Genomic DNA, 24,470 nt, shown 5'->3' with positions numbered 1-24,470 from the left:
CCGCCAACAGAGCTAACTCAGTGTGGTACAATTTCTGCCAATTCAGCTGTAGGAAGCCAGAGAAGACAACATAATGCTGTTATTCAGTTTACTTAAGGGCCCTAGACATGCACCAATTTATTGGTGACCAGGCAACAGATCATATATGTGTAGGTTTGTTTGCTGATCAACAGACTGATTTTCTTTGTTGGATGGTCGGTTGGGTATGACCACCCAGTAGTCAGCCCTCCCACCACTTCACCCAACAAATTGTGCTGTGGAGTGCTCTCATGCCAGCCACCCTAGAAAGCCTATAATGTCTCTGTAATTCATCCTGCAGAATTTTGTCTTCTGCCACTGCACATGGGAATAAACACTTCAATATTTGTTAACATGGCAGAGTATGAGGCTGACAAAACTTTGATGACAAAGTTTCTGGAGGAATTTATAGAAGATTCATGATTCTGGGAGTGTAGCAATAGAGATGCAAGAAATGAAACACTTATTCGTTTTTTGACAAATCCATGATTGTGTAATGTGGCACAATCAGTAAAGGATTAATATTTGATATTGAAAGTCCTTTGACTGTCTGTACTTCAGGTTTTAGATTTTATTTGCAATACTTCTTGGAAAATAAATCTAAATAACAAAACACAGACAGATTAGTTTTTTTTTTTTTTTTCATTTCCAATATGTATTGGAAGTAAAAGCTAAAAACCTAAATACAGACAATTAACAGATTGTTATTCATAAAATATACTTACTTCATTCTCATAAGTGGTAAAAAAATCCAGCCGATCACCATGCTTTCTGCTATGAAGAGTAAATTGTAGACATTTTTACTGTAGTAACACTTACTAAATGCTGTATTTCTGTTATTGCTGTATTTATTACTTACATCTGCACCACCACCTACTTCTAATTTGAAATGAGCTTCTTAAACTTATGCAGGACATCCTTCATGCTACTTACATAAATAAATGTTGCTGTGGTGGTCTACCTGTTAAAGGACTAAATTCCAGCATTGGAGGTCCTGTGCTGAATCCCAGATGGGGGCAGAGAATTTTCCTAGTTTCAGTCTCTTAAGGATGATCCCAGATTCACTCATCCTGCTATCAAATGAGTACCTGGGATCTTTTCCAGGGGTAAAAAGATGCGAGGGCAATAGGATCACCATCCTCATCCTCCTCAAACAGTGACAAAGAAAGGCTGCTCTCTACCTGCAGTCCGACCAGTAGCCCATTTGTGGTTTCTGCCACAAACATTACCTTTTTATATAAATGAATACATAAAGTTTACAGGGACATCATTTGTTTTATTGATTTACTTTCCCATGATGTATTTACTCAGGTACCTTTAAATAATATTAAAGTTTCAGGACTAATTTTATCCAATAACTGTGAAGGTAGAGCTGCACTGAATTAGAGGCCACGTTAAATTCTGTCTGTCACTAGAAACCTTAACATTGCTAAGAGTGTCTCCTCACAGCTTACAGCTACTCTCTTCACAGTAACAATATTTGTTTTCATCAAATGCTGCTTGATGAGCTTTAGCAACTTATAAAGCATATCTCATTCATTCTTAAATAATTTCAAAAATTTTCAGATCCCAGCTCGTTTAGTAATGAAGTGTGAGTGATTAATCTGAGAATGCCATTTCTTTTCTCTCCACTTTCACCTTTTCAGGTCTTGTCAGTTGTAAATCAGTCAAGGCAAATCCATGTTTTTGCTTCTTTGTTATACCAAGTGACATTTCCACAACATAACCTCAATGAACACAACATAAACAACAAGCAGCCAGGGATAAGAACAGGGTGGTGCTGTGATTGTTGCATGGCACTGGACAGGCTGTGTGGAGGCTGCAGCAAAATTGGTCAGTTGCTCAGCTGATAAATTGGTGCATATATAGGGCCATTTATAGTGTCAGCATTATGGAAACAAAAGTTATAGAACTTGATAATGGGTGCAGATCATAACTCTGACTGTCAAGAAATGCGGATCTACGAGTTCGCAGTTTACAGTTGACTCAGATGGATGATAAGATGCTAAATCTAAGTTAATAGTAATTCTATGAAGAATATATTAAAGAATGCCAGTTCTGCATGCCAGACTTCCATGGGATTGAAGCAGGGAAGTTTTCATGAATTGGAGTAGGAAGTTGCTCAGTACATGCGAGAGAAATGCAGTGAAGGCTTACAGATTACAGTAGATCCCCACCCCCTGGTGAGTCGATGTTCTATATCACTTGAGCTGGTCTTGCGAAAATTAATTTTTTTTTTATAAAACTAGAGTGAAAACCCATTTCCATGTATTGCCCACTTGTACATTTTATGCACTTTGTAATGTGTTACATTTTGAATTTTCTTTCAATTTTCCATCTACAACACAGGTAAAATTGTACCGCGTTGGGTCTTTGTTCATAATGCACAGGAATAACCATGATCCCAAACTGCTAATGCTTTTCTATTACAGGTGGACTGGTTTCAAGGAGTACACTTACTCATTCTTTGCCAACCCTTCAGTAATTGCGACCGCCTGACACTCAATTGTACAGTGCATACCACCCTTTCTGTCACTCCTATTGTTGCACATACTTAGCAACAGCAGTCATTAAAATACAGTACACCTAAGTACAATACAGTACACATTGCACAACATTGGCTGACCATTGTTCTGTGTACTGTAATTGGTTGAGTAGTAACATCTGCACTGAATTGAGCCCACCTGTGTAATGTTGATTTTAAACTATTGTATGTATATACAGTGTTTCTTGGTGTTTTAATTCATACATTACAATGAGTGGTAGGAGTATGAGAAAATTTGTGCCATTGAATGTGAAACTGGAGGCTTTGAAAAGACTAGACAAAGAAGAAATGTTAAAAAAGACTTGCTGGTGAGAGTGGAGTTGGTGAAGTGACAGCTAGAGAGTGGTGTAGAAATAGAGACAAAATTGAGAAGTTTCATCAAGCAGGTGTTGTATTTCACACTTGATCACATGTAAAGCTGTGAAACTTAAGGCTAAATTATAAACTGCTTCCATCTAAAACCCTAGCCTCAAAAAGGCTGCCCCAGGCTACAAAACACACGAAGAGAGGTTAACAGTTCTTGCTGCATTGAATGCAACTGCCAATAATAGGGAAGTCTGCTAATCCTAGAAGTTTAAAAAATGTCTTTGTTTCTGCATCACCTGTTATATATGTCCACCAAAAATCTGCTTTGATGGACAAAAATATTTTTAAGAAGTGGTTTTCTGAAAATTTTGTTCCAGAGATCGAAAGATACCTAAAGAAAAAGAGATCACCCTCCAAAGCAATTTTAATACTTGACAATGCTGGTTCACACCCTATGAGGAAGAATTAAAATGTGATGGTATTTGCACGTTGTTCTTATCCCCTAACAAGACGAGTTTAACTACAACCTATCCACCAAAGCAGATTACAACGCTTGGGACGGGAGGGGGGGGGGGGGGGGGGGAGGTTAGTAGGTATTGTCGTCGTTCACTTCAAACGCTTCTACAAACAACCTTCGATTAAAGACGTAGTTTAAGGACAGATGATTCATGGTCTGAAATAAAGGCAGAAGACAGTGATGACAAGGAATTGCCTAAAGAAGTTGTACCAGTGGTCACTCACACTGAGGGTTTGGTGGCGATAGATGTGACATTGCATTATATCGAGCAACAAGCAGGAGCTACTCCAACTGACACCGTGCTTCTTAGAAGATGACCGACACTGCTACTGAAAGATGAAGTTCCATTTTAAAGCAAAGAACTATTGACGATTTCTTTAAAATGTAACTTATATTTTTGCAATTTGGGAATGTGTGCCCATATATGTACATATAACACAGGTATGTACTATATTGCTTTTTATTTGTTTAATCATTGTTGTGCTGATTAAACATTTATTCATGATTTACCCATTGATTTAGTGATATTTCTATATTACCCAAATTTTTTTGTAATTTGAGGTAGCCTCAGTCCCAATTAGCTCTATTTATTGGGGCTATACTGTACTTCAGAAATTATCTGAGTGAAGTTGCTGGATGTAAACAGGAATTTTCCAACTGCAAATGTTGTGGAATTTAAAGCAAGTACTGGCTGGTGATTGTGGATGATGAAGAGGATGAGGCTTATGTAATGACACAGAAAAATGCTAACCCAGAAACTCACCATGACATCTGATAAAAAACTGTTTGTGTACCAGCATCATATTGCTGCAAACTGTGGTGCATGCAGTACCATGTAGTGCTTAACGTCACTGGCTGAAATGCTGTGGGTCACCAGTTCAAACCTGATGACCAACAATTACTGTTATTTAGAATTTATCATTTCTGTAAGTGTCTGGAAATATCTAATGTTTGTAAAGTTTGTATATTCTGGAATATTTGGTGTTTGTATAAATACTAGCAGTTTGAAACATTCAGTGTTTGTGTAAATAGCTGTGCTCTCAGTCCTGGAAGTAAGTTGTGTTCTGGCTGTATGTTGGCTCAGTAATAAACTTGCTTTCTGTACTAAGTGCTGAATTTCATTGATGTCCCTGTCTTTGGATTTGAACTTGATTGTGATTTAGACATGACATTGTTTGTTGGAGACACATGGTACTTTGAACTATATGCATCACTGTCAGTCCAATTAGACACTGTAAGAACCGTCGCCTGCATGGACAGGAACCAGAATACGAACAGCACATAATTTCTAATATCCATATATTCAGGAGAGAAAAATTGCAAAATAGCAGTAAGGCAGCTGCACATCTGGCAGCCATCATTGTTTTTCAGAGATGCTGGTCAGAAACCACTGCAATGCCTGAAAGGATTTAGCTGAGTTACCAAATACTACAGGTGGGATGATGTGTGTGAAGCAACAAAGAGGAACTCAGTAGCTGCAACAAAATCCAGCATGAGCTAAAGAAAATGTTTAGCAGCAATCAGCAGCAATTCCACTCTGTGGAAGGACAGTTGAAGAACAGGATCTGGAAAAGACTGTCATACATACAGAATGTTTCGGCCCTGTGCCCCATAATTAATCCTAACATGACAGAAGTCAACAGAGTGTCACATTTGATGAAAGGAGCCACAGAAGACATGTATGAAGCTCTTCTAGTGAAGGATGTCACAATGACTGAGAACTTCCTCAAGTGGTGCCAGCAAATCAAGAAAATGCAACACAAAAAGAGTCGTACCAAGCATGTATCATTGACTGACAAATATGGCCACTTTGACAGTTGTGGGAGATTACCATGAGCTTGCCTCTCACTTATACCACGTAGTAGCAGAAGGGATACAGTAGTGTATGGCAACCATAAATGTCAGACTGAGTACACAAAAGACAGCAGCCTTGAATGTTGACCCAATGCATAATGAGGTAATAGAGAATGTTTGAAGAAGAGATGTATTAGTGTTTAGCACTAATCTCCACAACCAGGCAAATATGGCCAGAAGAAATGGCTCACCCAACTTGGACTTATGCAACAGCTGTGAAATGACACTTCGGCACCAGGACAGTGCAAGTACATTTAACTGCTATACCGAGTACAATGATCTCCAGAACAACACACATTTTGAGGACAAAGAACACCATGCCAGTGTGTTTCCTCTGCGGATGCCCTGGAGACATTGCATGTTGCTGTAGAGAAAGAAAGCAGCATACTGACGACTACTATGCCACCAGACATCAGCTACACTATATGATCAAAAGTATCTGGACACCCCAAAATATACGTTTTTCATGTTAGGTGCATTGTACTGCCACCTACTGACAGGTACTCCATATCAGCGACCTCAGTAGTCATTGTGAGAGAGCAGAATGGGGTGCTCCACAGAATTCACGGACTTTGAACATAGTCAGATGATTGGGCGTCACTTGTGTCATATGTCTGTACATGAGATTTCCACACTCCTAAAGAAACCTAGGTCCACTGTTCCCCATGTGATAGTGAAGTGGAAACGTGAAGAGACACATACAGCAAAAAAGCGTGCAGGCCGACCTCGTCTGTTGACTGACAGAGACCGCCGACAGTCGAAGAGGGCTGTAATGTGTAATAGGCAGACATCTATCCGAGTACTATGATAGTTAGGTGGGAGGTGAGAAAGCTTGGTTTTCATGGTCGAGCAGCTGCTTATAAGCCACACATCATGCCAGTAAATGCCAAATGATGCCACACTTGGTGTAAGGAGCTAAACGTTGGATGATTTAACAGTGGAAAAATGTTGTGTGGTGTGACAAATCGTGGTACACTCTGATGTGGCGATCAGATGGCAGGGTGTGGGTATGGCGAATGCCCGGTGAATGTCATCTGCCAGCGTGTGTAGTGACAACAGTAAAATTCAGAGGTTTGGTGTTATGGTGTGGTCGTGTTTCTCATGGAGGGGGCTTGCACCCCTTGATGTTTTGCATCACAGCACAGGCCTACATTTATGTTTTAAGCTTCCCACTATTGAGGAGCAATTCAGGGATGACAACTGCATCTTTTAACATGATTAAGCACCTGTTCGTAATCCATGGCGTGTGGCAGAGTGGTTACATGACAATAACATCCCTGTAATGGACTGGCCTGCACAGAGTCATGACTGGAAACCTATAGAACACCTTTGGGATGTTTTGGAATGCCAACTTCATGCCAGGTCTCACCGACCAACATCGATATCTCTCCTCAGTGCAGCACACTGTTAAGAATAGGTTGCCATTCCCCATCAAACCTTCCAGCACCTAATTGAACATATGCCTGTGAGAGTGGAAGCTGTTATCAAGGCTAAGGGTGGGCCAACACAATAATGAATTCCAGCATTACCGATGGAGGGCGCCACGAACTTGTAAGTCATTATCAGCCAGGTGTCTGGATACTTTTGATCACATAGTGTATAATAGCAGTTCTGTTCATACCTGTCAGCCACAGGGGATTATAGTGGATCTTTGAGATGAAGCACATCATCATACTCTGGACTAGGTTGCTCCCCAACAAGCTGTAGCCATTCCCTGTCACCATGCAGAGGTACCAGCACTTCAGGAGAACTGAGTGAGCTGACCATCTATGGAGGTGAGGCTGCCACAGATGCAAATCCTCCATGGCACCAAGATATCTGGAAATCTTACTGATGTCATCATCAATGGCCAACCTGTCTAGGTGTAAGTCAACTGGCTTCCTTTTCTGGCATGGTGCATGCTTGACATCATCCCCTAAAGAAGATACAAAAGCAGTTGAGCTGAAAGTCACAATAGGATCAGGCCTGACCAAAGAACAGCATCGGTGAGCGATAGCCATTCTGTGTTAATTTTTTGATGCTTTCAAATCAGAAGTGGAGACCAAGCAACTGATAGTAAAACACCATATCAACACTGGGAATCATCCATCAGTTAGCCAGCACTCATATAGGGTGTCACTGGCTGAATGGCGGATAATTTGGGAGGAAGTGGAAAAGATGCTGCAAGATGACATCATTCAACCTTCAGAGTTCCCTTTGTTCTCTCCTGTTGTCCTTGTGAAGAAGAAGGATGGCATAAGGTGTTTCTGCATTGTTTACTGACAACTGAACAAAATCATGAAGAAAGATGTCTTTCCATTGCTGTGTGTTGATAACACCCTAGATTACTTGAAAGGAGATAAGTGTTTCTCAGCAATTGACATGCAACAAGGATACTGGCAAATTAAGGCCAACAAGGTTGACTGGGAAAAAGATTGCCTTTATAACTCCTGTTGGCCTCAAGTTATGCCATGTGGACTGTGTAATGCTTCATCCACTTTCGAATGTAAGATGGCTGGATGATAATGTAATTTTTTAAGACATTTGATGAATACCTAAGCTGTCTGAAAACCATGTTGAAATGTGTTCACTCTGCAGGTCTCTGCCTCAGTCCAAAAAAGAACCTCTTCATTGCCAAAGAAATAAAATTATTGGGGCACCTAGTGAATGGTGATGGAATCTGTTGCAACCCAGAAAAAAATAAGAGCAGTCACAGATTTTATGACTCCTCTGCACATTTGTGATGTGTGAAGTTTTCTTAGAATGTGCTTCTACTACTGACAATCAATAAAGGGCTTCTGTACTGGGGTACATCCCTTGCAAGAAATACTGCAAGGAGATGCCAAATTTTCTTGGTAGGTGCAAAAAGGTCTTTCCTTGTCCTTAAGGAAGCACTAACATCTTCTCTAGTCCTAGCATTATATGAAAAGAATGCAAAGACAGGACTTCACACTGATGGTTTCTGTTTTGGAATAGGGACAGTTATAATACAAATTAAGGAAGTATTTTAACCGTCCTCACCAACTGTAGTTGTATATATGGAAATAATCAGTAACAGTTGTGTAAAAGAAATTTAATTTCTTTACCAGTTTTGGGCACCAGCAAGTGTCAACCATAACATGCATACAGCAAAATGATGTGGTCATGTGGTTCATTGTACCTGTACAAAATTGGTATAAAGAAGCCAAACAACTAGTGCAGACATCATGCCACACCTGGATGTTGTCTGCACTTGTTATTTGGCTTCCTTATACCATTTTTGTACAGGCATTATGAACCACATGACCATGGAATTTTGCTGTTTGCATCTTATTATTGATACTCGCAAGTAATGCGATGGGCACAATCTTCTGGAGAATTGCACTAAGTTCCTGAAACCCGTAAAGAAATTAAATTTCTTTTATGCAGCTGGTTGCTGATTATTTTGATATGTACATTCAGGACGGTAACGAAAAGGTCATACATTTTGCTTCCTGAATAGTCTCCAAGTCTGAGATGAACTACTCTGTAACCAAGAAAGAGTGCCTTATAGTTATTTGGGCCATCAATGAGTTCCAGCCATATTTATTTGGCAATTCATTCACCATTGTAATGGATCACCTTTATCTCTGATGGCGATTAGCTTAAATGATCCGTCTGGTCAACTAGAGAGATGGGCACTGAGGCTTCAGGAATACAATATCACAGTGGATGCAAACAAAAGGGTACTGATCGCCATTTAAGGCAAAATATGGAAGGATGGATGAAATTGCAGTCATCGCTGCATTAAATGACATGAAATGTTGGACAGAGGGAAGATCCAGTACCACTGAATGCCAAACAAGCCTTGAAGAATGAGGAACTGACTAAAAAAGAATTCCAGTTAATTAATGAATTCCAATTAATTAATGAAGCAGGGTGTAAGAGGAACTGTGATGCACTGGGGCAGAAATGGTTGTGTGTCAATTCAGCTCATCTATGGCTAACTGTCCTGAAGTTTTTCCACAATGTTGCAACATTTGGTCACCTGGGCTCATGAAAACTCATATCACTGCCGAGGTCTCTACTGATGTGTTAGATTTTATATGAGCTACTGTAAGGAATGCCAACAATGGGAGCACATGTCACAATTACCTATAGGGCATCTGGTATCAATCTCACATGCAGCAGTGCCATTCCACCAAACTGGAATTGATCTCCTGGAGAATTTATGAGTAATAGTCTACACTGACTATTTCACTCATTATGTTGTCACCAAAGGTGTTATGACAGCCGAAGCTCCAGAAATTGCAAAGTTCCTTGCAGAAGATATCATTTTGAATCATGGAGAGGCCCATGTGATGATATAATGGAAAATTTTTCCAGAAGAGACTAATGTCAGTGGTAATTCCATGTCATGGCATCACCCACAGGATGACAACTGCCTACCATATACAGATGAATGACCTCAAAAAATGCTTTAATAACATATTGACAGATATGTTCTTGATGTACATTAATATCAAACAGAGAGGTTGGGATACAATACTGCCTGTCATGACATTTGCATACAACACAGAGAACTAAGACACTACTGGGATCACACCATTCTTTCTGCTCCACAGTCACAGAGCAAAAACAACAATGGATACACTATTCCCATTTGAACCAGATAATGATCAGGATGACTGTGTGAAACATCTCATTATCAGAACCAAAGAAGCAAGGCAGCTGACTCGTATGCAGACTTTGGACACCTAGGAGAAAGACCAGGAGTGCTATAATTTCAAGTGCCAGCCTTTGAGATACAGCCCAGGAGACTTGGTATGGATTTTTAGGTCCATGTGGAAAGTGATACTACAGGAAAAGTTATTAAAGTGCTACGTGAAGTTGAGGACTGCGGCTCTTAATCAAAAAGACAGAAGTGCAAATACATCATTCATGTCCCCCATATGGATCCCTACTACAGTTCAGAGGTGCAGATTGGTAGTGGGAGGTTCAAGGAAGCTGAAGACCACTCACCAATTGCAAAATTTCTACATGAGTGGCTACCTTCAATGCTCATCTTAGTAAAGGCTATGTAACATAACCAGACAATGAAGATCCACCATTGCCGCCATATACAGAACCACTGACAAGATCTAGACCCAAAGTGTTGTAGTTCACTCTGATGAGAACTTCTGAAACAGCAGATCACTTTTTCTCCAGAAGAGGGAGCAATGCCATGAGCTATGGTGCATACTGTGTAACACAGTGGTTAGCATCACTGGCATGCTGTTGGTCTCCAGTTCAAACCTGATCACCAGCAGTTGTTGGTTATTTAGAATTTATCATTTCTAGAATGTTCTTGAAATATTATGTTTGTAATTTTTGTATGTTTTGAATATTTAATATTTTTATAAATACTAGCATTCTGAAATATTTCGTGTTTGTATAAATAGCTGCATACTTTGTCCAGGATGTCAGTTCTGTGCTGGCTGTACATTGGTGTCAGTAGTAAATGAGTTTTACGCACTAAGTATTGAACTTCATTGATCTGGACATGTGCCGGCAAACATTACTGTTGACATGAAGGGCATTAACAGCGCTCCTATAAGAAGTTCTGACAGTGAAAAGGCCAGAATCATAGTAAACCTGGGTGCACTAACAGATGGGAGGAAGCTACCCCCCACTCCCCTGCTCTATGTGATTGATTCCAGGAAAATGATATCAAAAGAAAAACTGCCTGCAGGGCTTATCTTTAGATGCCAAGAAAAGAGATGGATGACAAATGATCTGATGCTGGATTAGCTGAAGATTCTCTGAAGCAGAATATGAAACACTTTGCTTAACAGATGGAAAATGTTGGTGCTGTATTCTTTCATGGCACACCTCAACCAGGAAGTTAAGGTCCTTATACCAAAGAACAACACAGGCTTGACAATAATTCTTGGTGGCATGATCTCACAACTTCAATTGATGGATGTTGTTGTGAGTAGACCTTTTAAGGCTCACCTGCAACAGCTTTACAGTGAGTGACTTTTTCAAGGAGACCTTGCCCTGACTCCAGGGGATTAAGACTGTTTCTTTTTGTTTATTTTGTTTCTCCTTGTATTACCAAATGTAGAGAATCATTAAATGGCATAAGATGCTAACACTTTTAGTGAGACACTTTATATCAGTAAAACTTCCTGGTTGAGGTGTGCCATAAAATAATACAGCACCAACATTTTCCTTCTGTTAAGAAAACTGTCTCATATTCTGCTTCAGAGAATCTTCAGCTAGTCAGAATATGTTAAAAAAGTTTTTTGATGGATTTTCTTCAGAAAAAGGGGGATGTCTTATATTTAGGGTCATATTATAGTCAGATAAATATGGTTTGTGTGTGTGTGTGTGTGTTTGTGTGTGTGTACATACTAATTCATTATCTATCAAACATTGACAGAATCTTGTCTATCATTCTTCTGTACTGATTTTTAAGGAAACATCCACCAATGATTATAAAAGGACAGTTCCTGGAAAAAGCACCTAACTTCATGTTGATTATAAATGGTGCATTGTGAGTACAAGAAAAATACTACCCCTTTTGTTTCACTGTCACCAGCATGTATTAATTACTACTGCTCATAGCTTATTCACTCCCCTGCACACAAATGGCCCAGTCTTGGTACAAATATAAACAACTTTAATTTTTGTGTGTGTTTGCAATTCTGTGAGATTGCCAATGTTTGTTTTCTAAAAATTATAGATTGCATGCACTTGTACTAAGATACTTGATTTATTTAGTTTATGCCAAGTATTGCATGTATGGCTGCACATTACATCGTATAAATGTAATTTTATCAAAAAATAAAAATAGATAGTAGCAAAATATTTTTTCCCATAGGAAGACTTCATAATATTGTTGTGGCACATTGTTAACTAAAGGTAGTTAACTGCTCAGACATCAGTGAATATCTGATTATAAATTCAAATTTTTGGAATAGAAGAGGACCATCTGCTTATCAATAACCAAAATAGGAACATGTGAAGCTGTGCTGAGAAACACACAGCATTTTTCAGTACGAAATGTCTGGAATTTTTACAGCCTTAGGTTCTGCAAGTAAATGACCTCCTCTGATGGATGTTCACTCACTATTTATATTATACAGGTTTTGAATGTATATGATTGTTAAAACTGGCCCGATGACTTAGTGCAAGCAAGTATCTTGGGTCATCTTCGTACATCGGAAGGCAAAATTTAAAAAAAGAAAAAGATTATTCGCTTTACTACATAATAGTAGGTTTCTCACAGTCTATCAAGAATTAACTTCACCAGAGCATAATTACCCTCAAGACATGCTCAGTAGTGCTACTGAAGTTCTTCGTTGAAACTACCAATGTTCTCCATTACTTTTGCTGTTCACAATATTCACCATTTTGCCCACCCCTTTCTTTTCCTTTTTCTTTCTCTCCACACACACACACACACACACATATATATGCACATTCTGCTGCAATGTTTATCTTGATTTTCAGTTGTTTTCAGTTTTTCTTTTCCCGAGTGAGCCATATGGTTTTCACTGTGTACTGTGTCTAGAATATGCATCGGACCATTTGGTACCAGTTGTTCATTTCTCATATTGAAAAGTCCTAAAAGTCACAATTGCTGCTCTGAAGGTGTCTCAGTTTTGCATGTCTTCTGGTTGTATATCCATTTCCTCTAAATCATTTTTGTTATTTATGTATTAGTATGTTCTTATATATTGTTTTGAAGTTTAAGATGTATTTCATCAATTTTGAATCAATTATTCTTCTTATATTGCCACAAAACTTAATTCAATGTTTGCGTATCGTATCCTTTTTTTCCTTTCTTACTGATTGACTAGGATGATGTAACAACTTCAGTTCAGATAAGCACACTGCGTTAATGACTGTTTTCCTTTAACCCCTTTTTCGTAAATAGTCTGTGTTATTCAGAAAGCTTTGTCCATTTTTCTGGCTCTTGCTTTAAGGGCTTCTTTATCTAGCCCATTGGCTGTAATCCATCTTCTCATACATTTTAAAGCTATTCACATGTTTCATTCTTCCTTGTCAACTACTAAACTGGTTTGTAGTGTCTGTGATATTTGACTTTACTTCTAGGTTTTTTTAAACCTGCCAGCTTGTCTTGTTCATCTACTTCTTTCAGTACATTAATTTGTTGTTCTGTTGTTATTGTTGTACCATTTGCAAAAGCTAAACTGTCTCTATTCACACCATTCTTAATAGTGAATAGTTTCTGAAGTTTTGTTCTTTGCGCCATCCTTGTATTATTTTTTCCAATACACATTTGAACAAGAAACTGGTGTCCATCTCCATGTCAAATTCCTGTTATACTTCTAGAGGCCCTGTTCTTCCTTCCCACTACCTCTTTTACTCCTTCATTCCACAAAGGTCATCTCCTGCCATTTTCTGCCACTTGTCCACTCTTAGAGAAACGTCCTCAGAATTTTAAGCTCATCGGGCAGAAAATTAGTCCCTCCTTAAAAGAGTAATTGATCCCCGTGGAGCACTGAAGGCGGTGTAGAACTGATACCAGGTGATTATGTGACCCTCCACTGTTGATGCAAACCATGGCAGTGTAGTGGTGTGTATGTACCAGTCAGTTGTATGAAATCAAAGCAGTGATATGAGTCAACGTCTCTTTGTTATTAACCTCTTTCTCATTTTTATCCATCATTGTTGCGTCCTCTGTCAAACCTCTCCTCTTACTTTTTACCATTCCATACAATACTTTCTTACTCCTTCTGCTATCTTCCCCCATTCTCTTTGTCCATTCTTTTGTCTACTTTCTTCTCTCCCAAGCCACTGTCTTATCTGCCTCTTTCTTATACTTGCCTCTTGCTAATTCAGTTCTTTCTTGGAGCCATAGTCTGAAGGCCTTGTTCTTCCTTCCCACTACCTCATTGACTCTTTCACTCCACAAAGGTCATCTCCTGCCATTTTCTGCCACTTGTCCTTCCACATACAGCTACTGCAACTTCTACTATAGCACTTTTAATTGTTCTCCTCTTCTCAATGCTTTTTGTTCATCATTTGGTAATCTTTTCCTTATAACCTCCTGGTAGTCTTCCGTGGCTTCCTTTTCGTTCAGTTTCTATACTCTTGATTTCTCTTTCCAGGTTCTCTATCTTCTTCCAGTCCTACAAGAGTCTCATGCTCATTGCCTGTAGCTGGTGGTCACTATCCAATGCCCCCCTGCAGATCCAGGGGTAAGAATAGGCCCGCAGTATTCCTGCCTGTTGTAAGAGGTGACTAAAAGGAGTCTCACATGTTTTGGCCCTTATGTGAAGATCCCCTCTCGGGTTTGACCTTCATCTTTCAAAATTGTTCCAAAGAGCGAACCAATTGGGGGGGGGGGGGGGGGAGGGTGCCTTACTTGGTGCATTGTGTCCATCGTGCATTGAGATCTTAAGCCCCTTTCTCGTCATCACATTGCAGTCCCACCCGTTCTCTATCTCGTAGGTGAGGATAAGCTGTGCACTATGCAGTGTCGCTTTCTGTGCTGATGACGACCATGGACTTCTTTGCGCCTGATATCCAGCATGGTAGCCAGTCTGTTGTGTTGGGGCCGCCATGTACCCTGTTGGTTGTAGCCCCCTGACAACACAGGGATCACTCTGCTGATGCCTGCGCCGTTAACTCCCCACGTATGCCAAGGAGTAGATGCCTATCTCCCTGGGGCTTTGGGACTCCCAGCAATGGCCATCCTGCCAGGTGGCCCTTGCTGTGCCAGGGTGGCACCTGTGGTGAGGGCCCTTGGTTGGAGTGGGTGGCATCAGGGCGGATGACACGCAATGAACCGTGGTACACCATCTCTTGCTGATGGCCAACCACCAGCAGTCTCTTAGTGTTCGAGGGCTCAATTTAATGCAAACATGTATAAACCCAAATCCTTCCCCTCCCTGGCCACACCATGGAAGGAATGAAAGACTAAGTTTGGCAGTGGAGCTTATTCGTCCCAGTACCTAGTATGTATGAGAGCTGATGGGGAGTCTTTCATGACTATGAAGCCTCAGTTCTTTGTCGAACATTTGGAGGGCAAGTTTGGGGAGGTGGAGGGCTTGTCCAAAATGCACTCTGGGTCAGTCTTAATAAAAACAGCACCCTCCGCCCAGTCATGGGCATTACTCGCCTGTGACAAGTTGGAGGATGTTTCTGTTACCATCACGCCCCATAAGAGTTTAAATATGGTCCAGGGTATTATATTCTACAGGGACCTTCTTTTGCAGTCTGATGATGAGCTGAGTGCTAATTTGGAGCCGGGAGGCATTCATTTCGTCTGGCGCGTTCATCAGGTCCGAGGGGTAATCAGGTTGCCACCTGTGCCTTCATCTTTGCCTTTGGTGGTGATACATTGCCTGAGAGGGTCAAGGTGATGGTCTAGCACTGTGACGTCAAGCCCTATATCCCTCCCCTGATGTGGAGCTTTAAGTACTGGAAGTTTGGCCATGTGTCTTCCCGCTGCACTTCCAGCCCCAAGTGTCGAGATTGCAGAAGCCCATCACATTCCAATACTCCATGTGCCCCACTGTGTCAACTGCAGAGAACATCATTCACCTTGCTTACCAGACTTAAGGATTTTACAGAAAGAGTGGAAAATAATTGAATATAAGACCCTGGACTGACTGAGCTACACTGAGGCTAAGCAGAAGTTTGAACGCCTACATCCTGTTCGCATGACCTCATCTTATGCAGCTGCTACCATTGTTCTAGCCCCATCAGGTCCACCTACAACAGTCACCTCTCAGAGCCGGAAGACTACACCTGCCCCCTTGCTCGTGGGGGGCACTACCCTCCCTGTTGCTCCTGCACCACCTACTTTGGGAGCAACACCCCCCCCCCCCCCCCCCCCACCGCACCCATCGGGGAAATCCATCCCCACTTCTAAGCTGGAGAAGTGTCCAACTTCTTTGGCTCCTCTCACTTGCAAGGGGTCCCTTGGGTCCCTCCCTTCCCAGGTTTCCACCAGTGGCAAAGATTACACCTGCGAGTGGCTGAAGTGCCCACCAACAGCTGGTTGTAGAGCTTCATGATCCTCCTCTATCCCAGAGACAGAATCAGTGAAACAGAATCAGTGAAGCCCTCCCAGACAGTGAAACCCAAGGAGCAGCGACAAAAGTCCGAGAAGAAGACCTCTAAGACCAAAGAACTTGCGGTGGCACCCACCCCACTGCTCCCTACAGGCTCTGCATCTGAGGATGAGGTGGAGATTCTGGCATCCGCTGAGGACCTAGATCTTGCCGGACCCTCAGACACAATGGACGTTGGTCACACATGTCCTCAGTCTGTGGCAGCAGGTGACCCAGTGGTTTTTTCCACCACCTTGCTGAGATCCGACAACTTCTAAGCCTTTGCCCTTTTTTCCGCATTGCTCTCCATGAAACTTGGTTTCCGGCGATGTGAACCCCCGCCCTCTGTGGCTATTGTGGTTATTATAAGAACTGGGCAGCTTATGAGAGGGTATCTGGTGGCATCTGCATCTACATCCTTAACTCTCTTTACAGTGAGTGTATACCTCTTCAAACACCTTTTGAGGCTGTCACTATTCGGGTTTGGGCACCTCAGGCTGTTACTGTCTGCAGTATCTGTCTTCCACCAGATGGTGATATCCCGCAGCATGTATTGGCTGTGCTGATAGACCAACTGCTGCCACCTTTTCTGTTATTGGGCGATTTTAACGCCCATAACCCTTTGTGGAGTGGCTTGGTGACAACAGGCCAAGGCACTGTTGTTGAGCAAGTGTTGGCACAGCTTGACCTGGAACTCTTAAATAATGGTGCCTCCACACATTTCAGTGTGGCACATGGCACGTACTCAGCCATCGACCTTTCGGTCTGCAGCCCTAGCCTTCTACCATCTGTCCAATGGAGTGTACATGATGACTAGTGTGGTAGTGACCACTTTCCAATCTTTCTGTCATCCAGATAGGCTATGAATAAGGCTGACTGGGACTTGTTTACCTCCATTGCGGTATTGAGCCTCTTTCTAATGATGCCATTGATGTGGTGGTTCACACGATCACCACTGGCATCATTTCTGCTGCAAAATCTGCAATTCCCTGTGCTTCCGGGTTCCCTTGACAGAGGACTGTACCTTGGTGGTCACCCGAGATCGCTGAGGTGATTAAAGATCGCAGGCAGGCCCTCCAACGTCATTAGCGGTACCTATCATTGGAACACCTTATCACCTTTAAACAGCTCCGTGCCCAAGCCCGCCATCTTATTCGCCGATGCAAGCAGGAGTACTGGGAAAGGTATGTCTCCACCATTGGCCTCCGTACCTCTCCATCGCAGGTTTGGGCCAAGATTAGGTGCCTCTATGGCTATCAGACCCCCATCAGCTCCATGAATGGAGCAGTCTGTACTGACTCCGATGCAACTGAAAAACTCACAGCGGAGCATTATGGTCAGAGTTCCACTTATACGAATTTTCCGCTGGCCGTCCGCTCCCTGAAAGAGCAGTTGGAATGTCGGAGCCTTTCATTCCACAGACACCACCCTGAATCGTACAATGCTCCATTCAGTGAGTGGGAATTCCAAAGCGCCCTAGCCACTTGTCCTGATATGGCTCCCGGGCCAGATTGCATCCACTATCAGATGCTCAAACACCTCTCGGTAAACAGCCAGCGATGCCTCCTAAACCTTTTCAACTGTATCTGCGTTGCAGGTGAGTTCCTGTCTCAATGGCGGGAAAGCATTATCATACCAGTGTTGAAGCCTGGCAAGAGCCCACTGGAGGTGGACAGCTACCACCCCATTAACCTCACCAACGTTCTGTGAAAGTTGCTCAAACGCCATGGTGAGTCGGAGGTTGAGTTGGCTACTTGAGTCTTAGGGCCTTCTGGCTCCGTCTTAGGGTGGATTCTGTAAGGGCCGCTCTGCCACTGATAATCTGGTCTGCCTAGAGTCTGCCATCCGTACGGCATTTGCCCGTTGTCAGTATCTGGTTGCTGTCTTTTTGACATGTGGAAGGTATACGATACCACGCAGCGATATCACATCCTCACCACACTTCTTGGGTGGGGTCTTAGGGGCCCGCTCCTGATTTTTTTTCAAAATTTTCTGTTGCTTTGTTCCTTCCGCATTCAAGTTGGTTCCTCCCATAGTTACTCCCAAGTCCAGGAGAATGGGGTCCCGCAAGGCTCTGTCTGCCTCTTTTTAGTTGCTATCAATGGGCTAGCTGCAGCTGTGGGAATGTCTGTATTGGCTTCTTTGTATGCTGATGACTTTTGCTTGTACTATAGCTCCACTGGCATTGCAGTTGCTGAACGGCAGCTACAGGGCGCTATCCACAGGATGCAGTCTTGGGCCATCACGTACGCCTTCCAGTTCTCAGCTGCCAAGACCTGCGTCATGCATTTTTGCCAGCGTCGCACTGTTAACTATGAGCCACACCTTTATATTGACAGTGAACCTCTTACTGTGGTGGAGATGCACAATTTTTTGGGCTTGCTTTTTGATACCTGGTTGACTTGGCTCCCTCATATTCGGCAGCTTAAACAAACTTGCTGGCACCCTCTTAACGCTCTTTGTTGCTTGAGTCACACCAGCTGAGCTGCCGATTGGTCTATCCTTCTACGACTGTATCAGGCATTGATTCAGTCCCATCTCGATTATGGGAACTTGGCTTATGGTTCGGCATCGCGGTTGCTTGACCCCATACTTCACTGCAAGATCTGACTCACAACTGGAGCTTTCCCCACAAGCCCTGTAAACAGCATACTTGTGGAGGCTGGTGGCCCTTCATTGCAGATCCAGTGCCTACGTTTACTGGCCGCTTATGCTGCACATGTTTGTAGCTTCCCCAGGCATCCAAATTACCGTCTCCTGTTCCCCAACTCAGTTGTCCATCTTCCAGAACGGCAGCCCAGGTCAGGGTGTATGATCACAGTTCATGTCCGGGCTCTTCTCTCTGCGATTGAGCTTTTCCCTCTCCCACCTCTTTCCGGCCCCATATACGTATACCCCCATGGTGTGTGCCCTGCCCATGCCTTCGTCTGGATTTGGCACAGGGCCCGAAGGACTCAGTCCCTCCTGAGGCCCTCTGCCGCCGCTTTCTTTCTGTCCTTGCCTCATTTGACTGCTCTGATGTGGGCTATGCTGATAGTTCACTGGTTGCTGGTCGAGTTGGTTGTGCTATTACTCTTGGGGACCCTTTTGAACAATGCTCATTGCCGACTGGCTGCAGTGTTTTCGCTGCAGAGCTTGTCACCATCTTTCTCACCCTATAGTATATCCGCTCCTGCTCAGGTGAGTCCTTCATTATCTGTAATGACTCCCTGAGTGTTTACGAGCTATCAACCAGTGTTTCCCTCACTCTCGTCTGCTATCCAGGAGTCCCTCCGTACTCTTTCCCGTTGCGGCTGCTCTGTGGTCTTTGTGTGGTCCCCTGGTCAAGTCAGCATCCCAGGTAATGAAAGCGTTGACACATTGGCCAAACAGGCTTTTGGTGCACCGGCGTTGGAGATTGATCTTTTGGAGTGTGATCTCCAATCAATTTTGCAACAGAAGGTCCTCGGCACCTTGGGTGATAAATGGTGCACCCTGCCTTCACCCAACAAACTTTGGGTCGTCAAGGAGACAACAAGTGTGTGGTGCTCCCTTGCAAGCCTCTCGCAAGGACTCAGTTGTTCTCTGCTGGCTACGCATTGACCACACCTGGCAGCTGCACAGTCATCTCTTGCGCTGTGAGGATCCACCTCTCTTTGCTGTGGATCAGTGTTGACAGTGGTCCACATCTTGTTGGCCTGTCTGCTTTTAATTGTCCTCAGGTAGACGTTTGTGCTGCCTTATAACTTCCCTGCACTTTTAACGGATGATGCTGCAATGGCAGATTTAGTTTTGAGTTTTATTCGTGCATGGGGCTTTTATCGCTCGATCTAAGGGTTTGTCTTTTTTTTTGTGTTGAGTCTGGCCTTTGGCGAATGGTTTTAGATTGGGGATTTTAGTGTGTCTCTTGGTGGTTGGCTTTTCCTTTTTTGTTTCCATGGTCACCAACCACTGTCATACTCTGTGTGCTTTTAATTCCTTTTTTCTGGTCTTTGTCTGTGTCTTTCCTGTTCTGTGTCATCCCTTGCCATCTCCGTTGCTTGTTTTTTATCCCTCGTGGGTGCTTCATGGGCATCGAAAAAGGGACCAATGACCTTTGCAAACCAACCTACGACTATCCAATGCCTTTATATCCACTACAGTCCTCTTCATTTCCCAATCGTAGAGCATGTAATTTGCCAAAGATTTCTGAAGCAGATTCTTGCTGCACCACATTACTTTGTGGCTCTCTTTCTTCTGAAACCAGGAGTTACCTATCGCTAATCACTAAACCATTGCTCTTGCAGAATTCCGGCAATCACTTTCTTTCTTTATTTCTACTTCCCCATCCTTCAGCTCTCAGTACATTTTCGTACCCTTATCTTTCACTCCCTACATGTGCATTCAAGTCTCCCATGACTATTACTCTTCGTCCATTCAACTGCTCTTGTAATTCTTCCTCAGTGGCCATCTTTTCTTGAAATGTACAGCCACTTGAAGGGCATTCACCTGAACCACCTACACATTTCTTTCCTTTGTCATTATTCTTTACTTATCCTCTGTACCTTTACTTTTAACTATCCCTCACAACATCTCCCATTCTCTTTTTGTCTTCTTTTTTCATTTCCACTCCAGCACGTTCTGCAAACTTTCCCCAGTTTCCTACTGCATTCTCCTTTCCGTCTTGTCTCCCTCATGCCTAACGTATCCAGTTTTCTCCTTTCCATCATATTCACTATCTCCTCTACCTTTCCTGTCAGTGTCCCAATGTTGGAAGTTCCTATTCATAGTCCGTTTGTCTTGTCAGGTCATTGTTTCTTATAACCAACCTTTCCAATGCTAGTTCCTATGTTGAAAGCTGATTGTTGATCCACAGTTGGCTTGCTAGACCTATCACATCTTCACTAGAGCCCCATTAGCCACCACTTTTTGAAGTTCCTGGTGTCCTAGTTTTAAAATTGCTGTAATATGTGTGGGGCTCACTTCATTGATAGTTTTGTTCTGTCTTTCTCAATAATTTCTTTTTACACTTCCATTTCTCAGTGTGTACTTGCATTGCTGTTTATGCTCATTTGGTTTGGTAAGTGTCCCAGTCTTCTTTGTTCTGAGATGCATGGCATTCTTTCCAAACAGTTAACCAACCCTTCAGTGCCTGTTATCATTCCATCACATGTATTTCTTTCTCGTTTTGGATCCCTGCTATTTCTTTAGCAGCCTATACCCACTGTCTTTTTGTATTTTCCAAGTCTTTCTCTACTGCTCAAACCAGAGCTTTGAATTCATTTTCTTTTTTTTAGTTCTTTGGTACTGAGGCAGAACACAACTGTGGTGTTGTTCTTTCTGTTAGGAGCTATGGGTCTGCACTTTATTATTGAAAGGTAGTGATCAGATTGTATATTTATTCCCTTTTTAAGTCTGACTTGCATTATTGCTTTGCCCTTGAGATATAACAATGTGGACTACAAGTATGCATTTCTGTAGCTATGAGTGTCATGCTGTTTACTTCTTGCACAGATGCCAAAAATGTGTGGTCATTAGTTAAATATTGTGGTTCTCACATAATTCAATGAGCCATTCTCGATTTCGTTTGTCTTTTTTATGTGCCAGTTAGTCCCCAGTAATATTCCTGTACTTTGTTTCCCATCCAAGTTGTGCATTGATCTCCCAATGACATCTTCATGTGGTCTTTTGTGATATCTGCCTTCCAGATATCCACCATATTCCAGAATTTATCTGATTTTATTGTTTGTAGGGCATGGGCATGAAACAAAGTATTTTCTTTTTCACCTCACATTGTCAGCAAAAAGACTTTGTCACTTATAGATTCGAAGTATGAGACAGGTGCAATAATTTTGTAATTGGCACTAAAGGGAGCACTGAAATGGGTGTCAAAGCATGCTGTTAGCTTACTGTAATCACACCACATTATTTTAAAGAATGCAGATACCTGAAAACAACAGAGATTGGAATCCAAATAAAAATTGCAGAAAATGGCAGAAAAGGTCTCTGTAAGGTGTCAGAACATTTTTATTTTTTCAAGATGCATTTTGAGGACTCAATCCCCAGTGATGTATTTTACATGCAAAACAAGTAGTAAACAGATATGTCGATTCAATAGCTTTCTGCCAGAGGTTTCATTGGGTATTTCAGATCTATGTTGAAAATATAAAATGAGATTTACCACAAGCACTTAACCCCATATAGGATGAGGCACCTAACTTTTTCACCTCAAATTACTTTTGACTCGTTAGAGACATTTATAATTTATTTTCATCTAGACCAATGGTCATCAAACTGCAGTCCACAGCCCACATGCAGTCCAAATCAAGTATTCATGTGGTCTCCAATTCTTGGTCATATTTTATAACACTATGCATCTAGCAACAAATAGCCAAATCAAAAAATGTCAGCTAATGTTAAGAGCTTCTTAAGAGTGTAGTTTTCTGCTCACAGTCAGTAACAAATAAAAATACTTACAGAGACAGTAATATTTGAACATGTGCTTAGTTTTAACTGGTGTTGGTGACTTTGGTTGTGAGCTAAGTAAATTTGGCCACTTACCACAGGCGCTGTGGGTAAGTAGCATAACCACTAAGGGGTTAGAGGACGTGAGAGGGGGGGGGGGATGTTTTATTGTTTATCTTTCATTAGTGATAATTCATGGCGCTCTGTGGCTCGTACTGGTCAGCTGCTATAGTGTAAATTTCAGATGTAAATAACGTGCAATCATGAATGCACTTTATAGAGATGGTCATCTGCAGATGTGGTACATATTTGTAGCATGGAATATGAAATTAAATTAAGGCTGTTGTAATCCAGTGCAATGAACAGAAGAAAAATGACATTCGAAACATTTAGTAAATATTTATAATTGTGTCACATACTGCATAATGCATTCAAATATAAGTACAATTACTGTTGTTAATTGATTAATCATTGCTCATACAAGACAACAACACTTCATCTGGCAATTGCAGTGTCATGGCTCTGGGGTCTCTGAGGGTGGCAGCATTCTGAAACAGGAAATAGTTGACACAAAATGTTCTGAATGGTGTCAACTTCTAACGATCAGTACTTGGAGGCCGGCAGCCAACTTTCTGTGACCTTACTATAGCTAGTCTATTAGGGGCTCATACCATGCTAATTTATGAGGGTTACCAATCAATAAATAGATCGGTACATATGTGGCCCCAGATGCCACCCCACAATGTCAGTGTTGGCTCTTTAATAAAAGAGTTTGACAACCGTTGATCTGGACAAACAGTAATCGGGGGCTCAAGAAACAAACAATGATGCATTCTTACAACTTCAGTAATAACTGAGGTACAGACATCAATCTAGTATTTTTAAATGGAACTTTGCTATTTTTTGCCACCATAACAACAGGTAGCAATGAGACAAATGCAGTAGTATAACTCTTTTGTAGATCTAACAATATGTTATGCAGTAAAAATACAATGAATATAGGGATTTTTGTGCTTTTGTTGCTTTCATAAATATATGCTGCTCTCCAATGTGGCTTGAACTGGTGGGTTAAGAGGCATTATTGTGTTTGTACTTTAGATTTGATTTAAACACGTTTCATATCAAAGAAAATGTTGTATTACTGGAAAGTCATTTAGCCAGCATTAAAAAGAGACAATTAACTTTTTTATTCCCCACATTGTGCAACAAATTATAATCTATATGTAAGAACATTTGATAATTGAAAAGGTATGATTGTCAGTAACAAATTTAGAATTTGTAAATAATAGATTTCAGCTATCAGTCATCCTTTTTAAATTTCTTATTGGCAGATCTAGATTTCAGCTAGAAACTGAGTATTCAATGTACTGTGGATGAAGCTCGACCAACAGGCATAACATGCATTGATCAAAAATGATAGTGCATTGAGAATGGCTACTTTCTAGCTGAAATCTAGATCTGCCAATAAAAAATTTAAAAAGGACGACGGATAGCTGAAATCTTTTATTTACAAGTCAATATAACAGTCACTGTGTGCAACAGCCTTCTGAATGGAAGGTAACCCGATGAAAACTTAGAATTGTCTGGGTAATATTTGCACCTTGCTTTAAAAAAAAAAAGTAATTAAGTAAATGAAACCATAGACTGCGAACAGAGAACAATGAAGACATTATTATGTGCCATCACATTTTTGTTGGTGAATTGTTTAAAGAGTTTGTTCAAAGTGAGAATCATTTGCCTCACAACATTTTTATACATACTGCAACACTGATGAACTCCCTGCCATCAACATATCTGG

The 24,470-nt window shown here is 41.7% G+C and overlaps 1 protein-coding gene across 1 annotated transcript in view; it reads left to right on the top strand.

Annotated features, from left to right (window-relative positions):
* The window catches only part of LOC126236501 (uncharacterized), a 314,789-nt gene that overhangs the window by 209,518 nt on the left and 80,801 nt on the right, over positions 1-24,470 (top strand). Inside the window, exon 7 of the mRNA XM_049945857.1 lies at positions 11,638-11,715. Coding sequence (XP_049801814.1) covers positions 11,638-11,715 — 78 coding nt within the window. The remainder of the gene's footprint in view (positions 1-11,637; positions 11,716-24,470) is intronic.

The sequence above is a fragment of the Schistocerca nitens genome, chromosome 2, assembly GCF_023898315.1.
Source record: "Schistocerca nitens isolate TAMUIC-IGC-003100 chromosome 2, iqSchNite1.1, whole genome shotgun sequence".
Classification (NCBI taxonomy): domain Eukaryota; kingdom Metazoa; phylum Arthropoda; class Insecta; order Orthoptera; family Acrididae; genus Schistocerca; species Schistocerca nitens.
Note: the sequence above shows the minus strand (reverse complement) of the source record. Positions and strands in the feature narration are given on the sequence as shown.